This window comes from Chenopodium quinoa, unplaced genomic scaffold (genome assembly GCF_001683475.1).
Source record: "Chenopodium quinoa cultivar QQ74 unplaced genomic scaffold, ASM168347v1, whole genome shotgun sequence".
In the NCBI taxonomy this organism is placed as follows: domain Eukaryota; kingdom Viridiplantae; phylum Streptophyta; class Magnoliopsida; order Caryophyllales; family Amaranthaceae; genus Chenopodium; species Chenopodium quinoa.
Genome location: NW_018743783.1, coordinates 2577071 through 2589489, shown reverse-complemented (window position 1 = coordinate 2589489; position 12419 = coordinate 2577071). Strand labels below are relative to the sequence as shown.

Below are 12419 nucleotides of genomic sequence, written 5' to 3'. Positions count from 1 at the left end.
AAAGTATGCTGAATTTCTAAAATAAAAATTGCTACCTTTCTCTCTCCTGTTTGCTGTTTTAATCTAATTTCAGATTTTGGATTGTCACAGAAAGGCGCGCCCGCGCCTAAAAGTAGCGCGCCCGCTCCAAATATGGGTATAACGGGATTGGGCCAGCTCAGCACGGGCCCGCACCTAAGATCGCGCGCCCGCGCCCAATGGCGCACCCGCACCTAGGGTTGCGCGCCGCGCCAAAACGCTGGTGCAATGTTTTCAATCCTTGCTCTAGTTCCTTCCCAATCCGAATCACCGGCAATAATCTGCAATTACAAAATAGGAAGGCAAAGCGTAATACAACGAAGGGGAAGGGGAGTAAAGACTACCTAAACCATATAGAAACACATTACGCAACACATAGGTAGACTACTCAAATTAGGAAAAACATAACAAAAGCACACTAGAATGAACCAAATTACAGCTGAAACTACTAGAAAAGACTACCCTAGGAGTGACATAAATGTCACTCATCAGTCATACCAAGCAGGGACTAAGATGAGATGGTTAATCCATTACATGGGATTTTATTGGCCTTCAGTTAGACAAGATTGTATGTCGTATGCAAAAGGTTGTAAACAATGTCAACGCTTTAGACCTATAAGTAGGGCTCTAACAATAAAATTGCACCCCATTGTCAACCCCTGGCCTTTTAGAGGTTGGACAATGGATGCAATTGGGCCTATCAAACCTCCCTCATCGGCTCACCATGAGTATATCCTGATATCTACAAACTACTTTACAAAGTGGATTGAGGTCCAAGCTTTTCAAAGCTTAAATGCAAGGGCGGTAATCTTGTTCTTAGAAGAGAAAATCTATACAAGATACGGGATTCCAGAATCCGAAACCGTGGATCAGGCAACCTTGTTTACAGGACATGAGTTCAATTCCTATCTCAAGGAATTCGAGATTCAAAAGATTCATTCAACCCCTTATTTTGCTCAGGCAAATTGACAAGCCTTAGCCACTAATAAAGTAATTTCTAAAGGGATTGCTAAAATGGTGGATGAAAATTCCAAAAATTGGCATATTCTCCTGCACTATGCTACTTGGGCATATAGAACGTCAAAGAGAAATGCAATAGGAACTACTCCTTACTAACTAGTGTATGGGCATAAACATGTTGTACCAGCAGAGTTAAGCACTAAGTCTACCAGGATAGCTAAATAGATGGGTATAAGCTAGGAAGACAATTAACACTCTATGTTCATTGAATTTATGGATGTTGAGGGTGAAAGACTCCAAGAGCTAGCTAAAATCGAAGCCTAGAAAAAACAAGTAGCAAAATCTTATAACAAAAAGGTAAAACATAAATTCTTTTGTAAATGTTCTTTCAAATGGGATGGTTCATCCATTGTTCACAAAGTCATGTCTGGGAATGCCTATTTACTACAAGAGTTAGATGGGGAAATGTTTCCAAGGGCACTTAATGGAAAGTTCTTAAAGTAGTACAACCCAAATATATGGGAACAATATGAGAATTTACAACAAAAGCATCCATCATTAGAGGATTTTGATAATAAATGAAATATATTGTTTACAAACGAAGGGACTTTTAAGCCATTGCTTTGCGTTTAACCTCATCCAGAAGAACCTTGCATTTGTTCATCAACGCCATTTGAATACCGTGACGATCAAACTGAGACAAAGTTTCTTGAACCATTGAAGCACTCTTAGATATCTGGCCCTTCAATTATTTCTTCTCTCTTCTTCGATCCAGGAGCTTTTGTTTTGGCCTGAAGTTTCTTCTCTTCTTCCATAAGCTCATCGATCTCGGATCGCAAGTGGTACATCTCCACATCTAACCCCAGGTCTTTCTTCTTTAAAAGATCTCATTGCTGGAAAACTTTAGACACTTGTTGGGATATATCAGAGATCATTAAAGGAGGAAGAGATGATCTTCTGTTGGCTAGTTCAACAGCACATGTCTGGCAGGCAACGAATAAGTCCTCCCATACAACAGGATCATTATTTCCCAATAAACGAACTTGAACCATAAGTTCCAGAGATAGCTTAATCTGTGCACTTGGCGCTTCTTGCAACACTAATCTCTCGCAAAGAGCTAGGACTTCTTCAAGAAGTTTGATCTCTGGAGATTTAGATGCTGGGACATATATGTTCAACAATAAAGCGTTAGTCAAATAAAGACTAAATAAGCATGATAACTATACAAGGCTAGAATGCTCACATTCATCTGATGCTTGCACTGTTGAAGTCTGGTTGTTTTGAATTCCTCGGTCAAAGGTTGTCAGCGCTAAAAACAATAAAGCATAATAGACACCAATAAAGAGGCAGAAAAGGAAGACTTATGTCATTTACTCAAATCTGGAGAAGTACTATTTTCTGAAAGAGCTTCCTCATAAAGACTTGATTTTGCAATATGAGTCTGAGGCTCAGCATCCCTAGTCTGAACATCTGTGGTGTTACTTTGCACCATTACAAGAATGGACTTTGTGATGTCTGGCTCAATTTCATCATAAGCCTCCACCTCTAGTTTTAGTTTTGTCTTCTCACTCCCTATAGTAGTATTCTCATTAGAAGTGGCTACCTAGAACTACTTGTTCAGTTGCTTGGTTAGGCAGTTTGGTGAGATGTTTAGGCAGTTTGATGAGATAATTTGGGTAGATGTGGTTGGGTGTTTTGGGTTGTTTGTGGTGCATTCGTAAGCAAAGGTTGGACATTTTCATTTGCTTTGGATGGCCTAAACTCACTAACAAATTCATTCAATATATATAGTGGGTTCACTCACTGCCCCAAACCATATATAAATAACATCACTATCAGCAAACCTTCATATGCATACTTAAAGTTTGGATATATAAAATCTAAAGGATGATCCAAAGCCCTACCAAAATCTTCAAACTCCATCACAACATCCAATAAACAACATGTTTCAATACTAACGACAACATCAACTTCCCTCGCCAAATGATGAAATCGAATGATTTTAGTATCATCACCCATTCTTCATAATCAAAAATGCATTTTAACAACAAATCAAAAACCTAGAAATAATTAACTACACATAAACCTAGATTAAACTAGCATTGACACTTGACCTTGGAATCTCAAACACACCCATATATATATTGAGTTACATATGAAAACGCACACAAATTGAGCAATCACATATATTCAGACGCATATTGTGCATAATTCAAGGGCGGCCTAATCTATCAACAATTGAACATGAAACTCATCTTTGATCAAATTAAACAACACCTCTATTAACAAAGCTAAAAATAATATTAATCGATTTACACAAAATTGAAAGTTCAAAGCAATACTAACCTTCTCTATCAATCAAGAAGCGTTAATATGCCGGGAATTTGTCGAAATCATGCATTAGTTAGGGTTTTGCAGATGGTTAAGAATAGGGGAGAGCGTTAGAGAGGATGAAGAAGGTGAAAAATCAAATTTTGCCTTTGTTTTGGGCAGTTGGAGGGAGAGTTATTGAGTGGGGGGAGGGGGGGTTGACAATTTAATCAAATCCTACTAATTCAGATTAGTGTATATTAAAGGTAGTTAAATGTTTATTTAACGGATTAATCATGATAGTTAATTAGTTCAAAGTACAGATGTGCCACTAATAAATATAATTAGAGCAGGTTTACCATTACCAAAAGCCAAAACCTTAGGTGCATCATTAATTTCCCATTAGTTTAATCCATATTCAAGTTATTTGTGGAAGAAAAAATTTTCTATTTGACAGATGTATGTGAATAATGTAATAGTCAAATTTTGACATGGGGGGTTGTAAATTGCAACTAGTGAAGTGCACAAAACTACAAATGGGTAAAAACGTAAAATAAGTGAATTAGTGACACAACAAAACTAGTCCACAATGAAGGAGGCTTCTTTTTGGCAGATGCGATTCTCTTTCAACATCGTCTTGTTCCTTCTCAAATTCTTCCTCTCTTTCTCGAAGTCGTAAGCTTACCATATCATGGACCCCAACAACTTTCAACCTCGACGGCTGCTTTTATATTCTCAAACCATGCGATTTTTATGTGGTAATTGCAAATTTGACTTCATTTTTAAATGCAATTCATACAAGTACCTTTCAATTTGTTGATTGTTTCCTTGTATTGCCTGTTATTTGGTTGTGGGTATATATATATATATATTTTTAATAATTAGTATATGGTCAACTTTCATGATGAAATTGACATGATTTCTGTTAGTGGTTTTTATTCAAATTCAAAGACTTCAATTTTTTATTAGCAATTTCATAGTGATTAGGCAGGTAGGTCCCTTTATTATTTTTTTTGGGATTATATTATCAGTCAAAGTTGTAAAGATATTCTGATTAGTACCAGTCTGACTTGCTTTTTGATTGAAGCTTTGTGTTCAAGTTTCATGGGGTTTTCTTGAAATTTGCTCCAAAGTTGGTCAACATAGTTCCCTTCTTTTTAAGGGTGATACATAACTTTTGTTTTTGGGATTGTTAGATTGTTGGGTATTTGTTATCTTTTGATTATATTTTTTGTTTGTAAAATTATTTTGTATATTTGGGTTTTTGGGATTTGGTTGTTCAAGTTTTGAATCCAACATGGATGCAAAAACAAGCGAGGAATCGAATTATCTCATCAGAGCTAAACAATCAGACAATGAATATGGAGATTTGATGTCGAAATTGAAGGGAAAAGGGAGTCTTAGTAGCAATGAGGTGTTTTATAGAGCTGATAAAATTGATCTAAAAAGCCTTGATTTACAGCTGGAGAAAGAGCTGAATAAGGTTTGGAGCAAGGGATTGGATACAAACAGGCCGAAGGAAGAGTGGGAGATCGATTTATCGAAGCTAGAGTTGAAACATCTTGTTGCTCATGGAACTTATGGTTCTGTGTATCGAGGAACGTATGATAACCAAGATGTTGCAGGTATTATAAGGCTTCTTTTGAATTGCAATCTGAGTCTATAACATTATACTGTGAACTGATTTTATTTATTTGAAGTCTCTTGACTCTTGCATTTTTGACTTTCTTGTTTGATTGAATTGATTTTGTGATGTATATGTGATGGAATTTGCGATTGGTATGGTATTTCAGAATACCGTTTCAATAATTCTAGACATTATATAGAATAGAAGCTTATATTACTTTGCTAAAAGCATTGATCAAGAGTGCGCAGTTAATGCTATCATGGGGAGATGGAGATGGAGATGTTGATTTGGAAACAATGGAAGCTAAACAATGCTCTTTAGCTTTGTTGTGATGTATTTGATGTAAATGTTGAATTCATTTTCCTCACAACTTTTTCAAATTGTTTGGTCCTTATATTGAAGAATGCTGATTGTTAACATGCTTTTATCTCCAAAGCCATAAAATATAATTTCAAGAGTTTAATTTAGTGTAGTTTGTAAGCAAACATTAGAAAGGGAAAGGCTTGAAACTGAAATAGTGATGATGGATGATATTTTAAGACCACCTTGTTTGGTAAAAAAAGAATTTGGTATCATATTTTTGAGACTAAGTAGGTGAGACTTCTTTGGCACTTAAATTGCCATTATATTATATGGAGTCTTTGCTAGCGCCAGGCTCTTTGATTTTAGCTGACAAGGACACTTCAAAGTTTTGTCATAAATCGGCTGTTTGATTGCTTTGGAATGATATGGACATATGATCAAGTTGAATAATACTCTTACTAGCTTGTAAGTTTTTTCCGTGTCTCTCTCTGGGTTCTGTATTGAATTAGGTAAATCTAGTATTCAAGGAGTCAATATGAATGCTTTTATCCTGTAACTTTGCCTCTTGCAGAATGTCTGATCCAGACTCTCCCACTGACCTATCTAGTTGATTTATACATTTCTTTTTGACATATACCGGTGAGTAGAGTTAACATAAAATATTACTTAGTTTTGTTTCATTTTTAAAAATTACTTGATTAAATTGTTTAAGAACAAAGGGCCTGAATAATTTAAGACTTCAAAGATGTGTTTAAATGGTGTGATGGACAATTTTTGTTTATGATTTTTTTTTATTTTTTTTATTTTACAAATTTGTTTTGTTTGCCTTAACTACATTAATATTACGGAGTATCTATTTCTATTCTATTGAGGAGAGATATATTTATATTATTAAAGAAACCATTTTTAAAGCAAATTATTGAAATTTATCTTTTGGTACTAATGTGCTACAAAAAGAAAAAGGTTTCTGGATGAAAGTGAAATCATGTTTGTCTATTTAGGTTATGCTTAAGTTTTAACCTTTTCAAAATATAAGCTCTCATTTTATAGCCCTTATATTATCTTATTAGACCTTATTTAAGTTGTTAGAACCTATTAGTCCATATTTTATCTTATATGAATTGATCAATCCTTATCTTATCTACACTTATTAGCCTTTAATTTTGACTTGTGTGAACTTAATAATTATTATCCCATCTTAGTTTATCTCAAATTCTTAGCTCGGAAATACGTGAAAATAAAGTGAGTAGAACAAAGCTAAGTTTAGTTTAGCTCTAATAAGTTTTGATAAGTTTCAATAAGAACCTAAATCACATCACAACTACGACAAATTTTTAGTACTTCAGTTAAATTCTAATAAGTTTGAGGTCATATAAGTTGCAATAAGTGAGGTAAGTTCAAATTAATATATTTGAAGTGAAAAGAACACATCCTTGGTGATTTTAAATGTTGTGAGTATTCTCAACGACGGAGTACTAAGCATCTTTTTCAGTGCATTTTGTTTTAAAGCTGTCCCGTTTGATTTTTTGGTTCTTAATAATCTCCATGAAAATGACCAATTTGAAGTATCTTGTGTTATTCTAAGTGTTTTTGGTTTTGACAAAGTTCTTACAACTATGTTACTTGGAGGGGTTGTCTCCTAGTGTCTAAGCTATTTTTGTGAAAATTTTACATGATTTTGGCCCAAAATGAAGTTTAAGTGGGTTCAACACCGGCACTTGACGTGAAAGAAAGAGTCTGAATGACTTAGTTTTACAATGTTTTCTCTGTCATAGCCATGTCTTATTTTAATACATTAGTTTTACAATGTTTTCTCTGTCATAGCCATGTCTTATTCTAATATTCATTGATGCTATTGTGATGGATGGCATTGATGCCAAAATATATCCTTCCTCCGTTTTTTTTAGATGGGTCACTTTAAGAATCACGGTCTCCTAAGCAATTTTCGGAGATGAGAAAGATAGAGAGAGAAAAAAGAGGTTTTATGTGATATGAGAGAGATAGTGAGTATTTATTTAACAAAAAAAGGAAAGTGATGCATTTAAATTGAAACTTCCATATATATAGAAAGTGATGCACCTAAAAAAAAGATGGAGGAAGTATGAAGAATAAACAACTAGCCTGCTACTTAAACAATTTAACAGAATATCAAGTCTGCTACTTAGATGACCAGAGTCACCGAACCCTGAAAAGTTGAGAAATGTGTTCTGTTTGTTGAGAAGTTATTGCTTAAGATGGATGTGCAGTGTGGCTTTCATGAATGACTTTTAGCAGTGAAGTGATTAGGGTTTTCTTATCATTTACATATCTGCTGTAGAAGAATTTGCCTTGTTTAATTTTATGATATGGTCTTGTAACAATTGCAACTTAACCCCCAATTCAAGTAATGTGATCTTGGTATGTCACCATATAATCTTATAAAAATGAATATGCGGTACTCTGTGAAATGATGGAAGGAACATTAAAAGATAGGGGATCTAATCAATGCATCATGAATATGTAAATTATGTATGGAGACTTTGCTTTCCAAGTATTTGACGGATTTTATCAATGCCCAACTTCTATTTTATTTCATTACTATTTATTTTTATAGGTAGCATCAAGAATGTACACTGCATAATTTGCATGCCACCTCTTTCCCTAAAGGTTTAAATTTTGATGAAGGAAAAGGGTTGGGGGTTAAGAGGGAGAATGGGTAGAGGGGGGAGCATATTAAATATTAGAAGTCCTTGGTGATATTAAGACAAACCACAAACCACACTTCTATTTGTCCCCATATTGGTTTTGATTTGTCTAGAATACAGTCTAATTATGCACCAGATTTTTTCAGTAGATATGATTTAAATTGGAAAACCTTCTGTACTTTCGTGAACATGTGTTGATACTGTGATTTTCATTATGTCTTACTGCAATTAAATGTTTATAATATAGTGAAGCTCTTGGACTGGGGAGAGGATGGTATGGCCACTGCTGCAGACTCTGCTTCATTACGAGCAGCATTTCAGCAAGAAGTTGTTGTTTGGCAAAAACTTCATCATCCAAATGTTACCAAAGTAATCTTTTTTAATTTGCTCCACTTTTGGCTGATTTTTATATATGGTACATTGATTTGTTACATTGTCAAGTGAGTCAGAGAACTGTCAGGCTATATTTTGTATTTGGTTTGCAACTTATATGTGCCCCCACCTCCTTCGTTTGGTATGGTGTGACTCTAGCTTGGAAGTAAACAAATTAGAGACTAATCTCAACTGTTGTCCTGTTTGGGATTGCAGTTTGTTGGGGCTTCTATGGGAACATCAAATCTCAAATTACCTGAAAAGAACTCTGCTCAAAAAGCTCCTCGCTCTCTTTCATCGAGAGTATGCTGTGTTGTTGTTGAGTATATTCCTGGGGGGACTCTCAAGCAATTCTTGATAAGGAATAGGAGGAAAAAACTTGCTTTTAAGGTTGTGATTCAGCTTGCTTTAGATCTTGCTAGAGGGTGAGTTCAACAAGTCTCAGTCTCTCTCTTTCTTTTTAAATCAAGCCAGAAAATTTATGCATCCTTTTTGCAGGCTTAGCTACCTGCATTCAAAGAAGATTGTGCATCGTGATGTCAAAACCGAAAATATGCTACTAGACTATGAAAGGACAGTAAAAATTGCTGACTTTGGAGTTGCTCGTGTGGAAGCTCAGAATCCAAGCGACATGACTGGAGCTACTGGTACTTATGGTTATATGGCGCCTGAGGTAATTATATTCATATGCTCTTAATTAAAGAAAATGCATCAATATAATAGAAGATGAACAATTGAACGATATAACATCCCCTCTTCCCTGTTCCATGCTTACTGATAGAACAAAAAAGTAATGTAACCACTGGAATCAAAATCTGAATGTTTCTCTCTCTCTCTCTTTGTATCTTTTTTTTTTTTAATTTACTTATTTATTTTATTTTACAGGTACTTGATGGACAACCATATGATCACAAGTGTGATGTCTACAGCTATGGCATTTGCATATGGGAGATTTACTGCTGTGCAATGCCATATGCAGAGCTTAGCTTTAGTGAAGTTTCATCAGCTGTTGTTGCACGGGTTAGTTTCTAGATTTTACCATTAACTTATTTGATTCTTACATTCAGTTATAGTCTTTAGCAATCTTCCACATTCATCGTAGTGCTGCATAATTTAATCCTCATTATGGTGTTTCCAATGTGAATCTTTTAAGTCTTCTAAAACTGCTAACATTATGCCAATTGCTTCATGTATTTAGCCTTTGAAGAATGATAATAATTTGCACAATAAGAGTTTGAGCAATATGTACAAGTATCAAACAATTATTTGATCTCAAAATTTTTTAGTGTTGTCAGTTCTGCATTTAGCAAATTGTGTTTTGTAACAAGTTTAAACTAATATATTTGTTTCGGACAGAATTTACGACCCCAAATTCCTCGATGTTGCCCCAACTCCTTAGCAAACATAATGAAAAGATGTTGGGATGCAATCCCCGAGAAACGTCCTGAGATGGATGAGGTGGTGAGGATGCTTGAAGCAGTAGACACTAGCAAAGGTGGAGGGATGATACCAGAAGGTGAAACTCCTGGTTGTTTATGCTTTGGCCGTGCTCGTGGTCCATAATTTTTTTTACTCAGTTCCACAACTTTGTTTTTGGTTATATTAAATCTTTGTGCAGAGGCCTCTCACTCGTCGTGAGAACCACAACCATGGTACATAAATTGATGCTAGATTGTTGATTGAACATGTGTGCTTTCTTTTAGTCTCTTTCAGCATTCGTAGGAAATTTTTTGGGAGAAGTAAATATCATTCATAAAACAGATTGATTATACCTATATACAGGCTTATGTTGTTCTGCAGTTCTGGTCTTGTATAATTTACACATTTTATAATCAATACATATACATGTAAAAATTTTATGGGAAAAAATTAATAATAATACATATACATGTAAAAAGGTTTTTTTTTTTTTTTTTTTTTTTTTAAAGGAGATTGTCAGACTACATTTGATGCATTTTATGCTGCTGCCAAATATTTGCTTTAAAAGAGATTGTCAGACTACATTTGATGCATTTTATGCTGCTGCCAAATTTATGCTCTGGAAATTTTTTTATAACTTCGCAAACAAGATCTAAAGAAAATATATTTAATATTGCATGTATATGGGCAAGCACTGGAAACTGTGGTTATTTACTCTACAGACATGGAATGTAGTAGTCCATTCGAGAAACAAAGAATATTAAACTAGATTCTGATTTGTCTTAATTCGTAACAAGCTATAATTAAGGACTTTCCGCAACATTTAAACAATATAACAAAGTATGGAGTAAAATATCTAAAAATGTAGCTCTTTAAAACAATTACAATACACAAAATCTTTTAAAAAAAAAATAGTGATCAAGACCCTATAAACCAAATCAATAAGCAAAAACCCTGATGCGTTTCTATCTTGGTATTGACATTACCTGTAAATTCACTCAACTAACATGCACTCATCGAGAGTCCAAGACTAGGTTCAAAAGACTAAATCATTTCTCGCGCAATTTAAAAAAGATATAAGACAAGATTAACGAACAAATTGAATAAAACAATTTTAACACTGATCTGAAGAAAGTCTTAAGTTACGGTTTAAATTTATACTTTGTAGCTTAAATTGTTTGTTTACCTTTTCCAATCACTTTCTCAAAATATGTGTCAAAACTTGGCACTTTCTCCATTTCTATTTAGTTGACGCATTCAATTTAGACACATATATTAAGGAGAGGAGAGGAAATGATAAAACAAGTGGAGTACATTAACAAATGCAAGGTATTAAACTTACCCAAAAAAGAAACGTGTCAACTAAAAATAAACTTCCTAAAAAGGAATACATGTCAACTTAAAAACGGAGGTAAGTATATGAATAGTCTAAAGGTCAAACGTGTTATTTATGAAAGGTCTAAATAATCTAGTTCATTTCAAAAACAAGTTTAAACCTTTTTTTTTTGAAGCAAAACGTTAGGCAAGAACATTATAAATCAGAATCCGCTAAAGGTACAAGACTTTGCGGGAATGGACTCATACAAACAACTTCCAAACAACCACGAGTATACCATCTTGCTACAAGGTGGGCTATCGTGTTACCTGCCCTTCTAACATGAGAGGAGATAAAAAGCATTAAAAAAAACTTTGAAAATATGCTAAAATTGACGAGCAACCTCTAGAACTGTTGTTGATTGCCGCACACACAGAAGAAGAGTCACCTTCCAACCATACTTGCATCATGCCCAAGTGCCTAGCTACCAAGTCCCAAAATGTGCCGCTGCTGCCTCTGTACACTCCACCTCCCACACACCCTCAACTTGTCTAACCTCCACCCCCCACCCCCCCCACCCCAATGGTTTCTTGCCACTGCCCCTAAGCCCATATAGGATATAGCTACATGAGCATTCACATTTATTTAAATTTAATAAACCTTCTGAGGGACGTTGCCACGTTCGGAACGAGAGATTTTCACCTCGAGGTTTGTTGGAGAACACTTTCTTGGCATACATACAATAGTCCTCAACAAGCTTAATATAGCCAGCAACCATCTGAGGAGCATTCAAAGACAAGCCCTCATGAACCAACTTGTTCTTTCGAAACCAAAGGGACCATGTCATGGAATATAATACACGAAGCTCATTCAATCTAGCTTACTTGCAAGCCACACAAGCTTGGAAAGAAAAGGAGAAGTTTGGAGAATCACACAACACTAACTGAAAGCGGCTATTATTCTAGACATCTTGTGCAACATGACAATAAAAAAGCACATGAATGACAAATTCCACTCCATCAGCACACACCTCGTACAAATCATCCCCTACTATATGCATACGAAAGAGTTCTTGCTTGACCGTAGCACAACCCTTACACATTCGCTACAAGAAGTGGCTAAGCTTCGGAAGGCCGCCAAACTTCCATATAATGCACCAAGCTTCTTGCTCTTCATCCTCTGCCCCGACATCGACGCCATTAATGTGACCCATTCTTCCAAGCCAGTACCTAGATTTTACATTATAAACTCCATTTTTAGATGGCCACCAAATCAACGAGTCATTAGGCATAGAGATAGCTAATGCTATTTGAAGAATGGAAGTACACTCATCCACCGAAAATAATTCTCGTAACACCTCAGTGGTCCAACAAGCAGAGGTACATCAATGAACTGCAACACCCGCAAATCC

General features: G+C 35.2%; 1 protein-coding gene and 1 long non-coding RNA gene across 2 annotated transcripts; one reads left to right on the top strand and one right to left on the bottom strand.

Moving 5' to 3' along the window:
- Nucleotides 1–1336: 1336 nt before the first annotated feature.
- Nucleotides 1337–3529, bottom strand: LOC110684839. The gene is made up of 3 exons (XR_002503856.1): nt 3325–3529; nt 2222–2287; nt 1337–2137 (listed from the first exon to the last, which is right to left on the bottom strand). It is a non-coding gene; the product is annotated as an uncharacterized LOC110684839 (long non-coding RNA).
- A 606-nt stretch (nt 3530–4135) lies between these two features.
- On the top strand, nt 4136–9960 carry LOC110684838 (serine/threonine-protein kinase STY8-like). Its single transcript, XM_021861268.1, has 6 exons — nt 4136–4913; nt 8150–8271; nt 8491–8699; nt 8773–8947; nt 9160–9294; nt 9631–9960. Exons 1-6 carry the CDS (start codon nt 4586–4588, stop codon nt 9835–9837), a joined length of 1176 nt encoding a protein of 391 aa, XP_021716960.1. The 5' UTR covers nt 4136–4585; the 3' UTR covers nt 9838–9960.
- The last annotated feature ends 2459 nt before the right edge of the window (nt 9961–12419 follow it).

What these genes read in the sequence shown, in the direction of transcription:
- LOC110684838 (XM_021861268.1), top strand. Translation starts at nt 4,586, where the DNA reads ATGGATGCAAAAACAAGCGAGGAATCGAATTATCTCATCAGAGCTAAA. An exon ending in TGATAACCAAGATGTTGCAG is followed by an intron (nt 4,914 to 8,149) that starts GTATTATAAGGC and finishes TTTATAATATAG; the next exon opens with TGAAGCTCTTGGACTGGGGA. An exon ending in ATCATCCAAATGTTACCAAA is followed by an intron (nt 8,272 to 8,490) that starts GTAATCTTTTTT and finishes TTGGGATTGCAG; the next exon opens with TTTGTTGGGGCTTCTATGGG.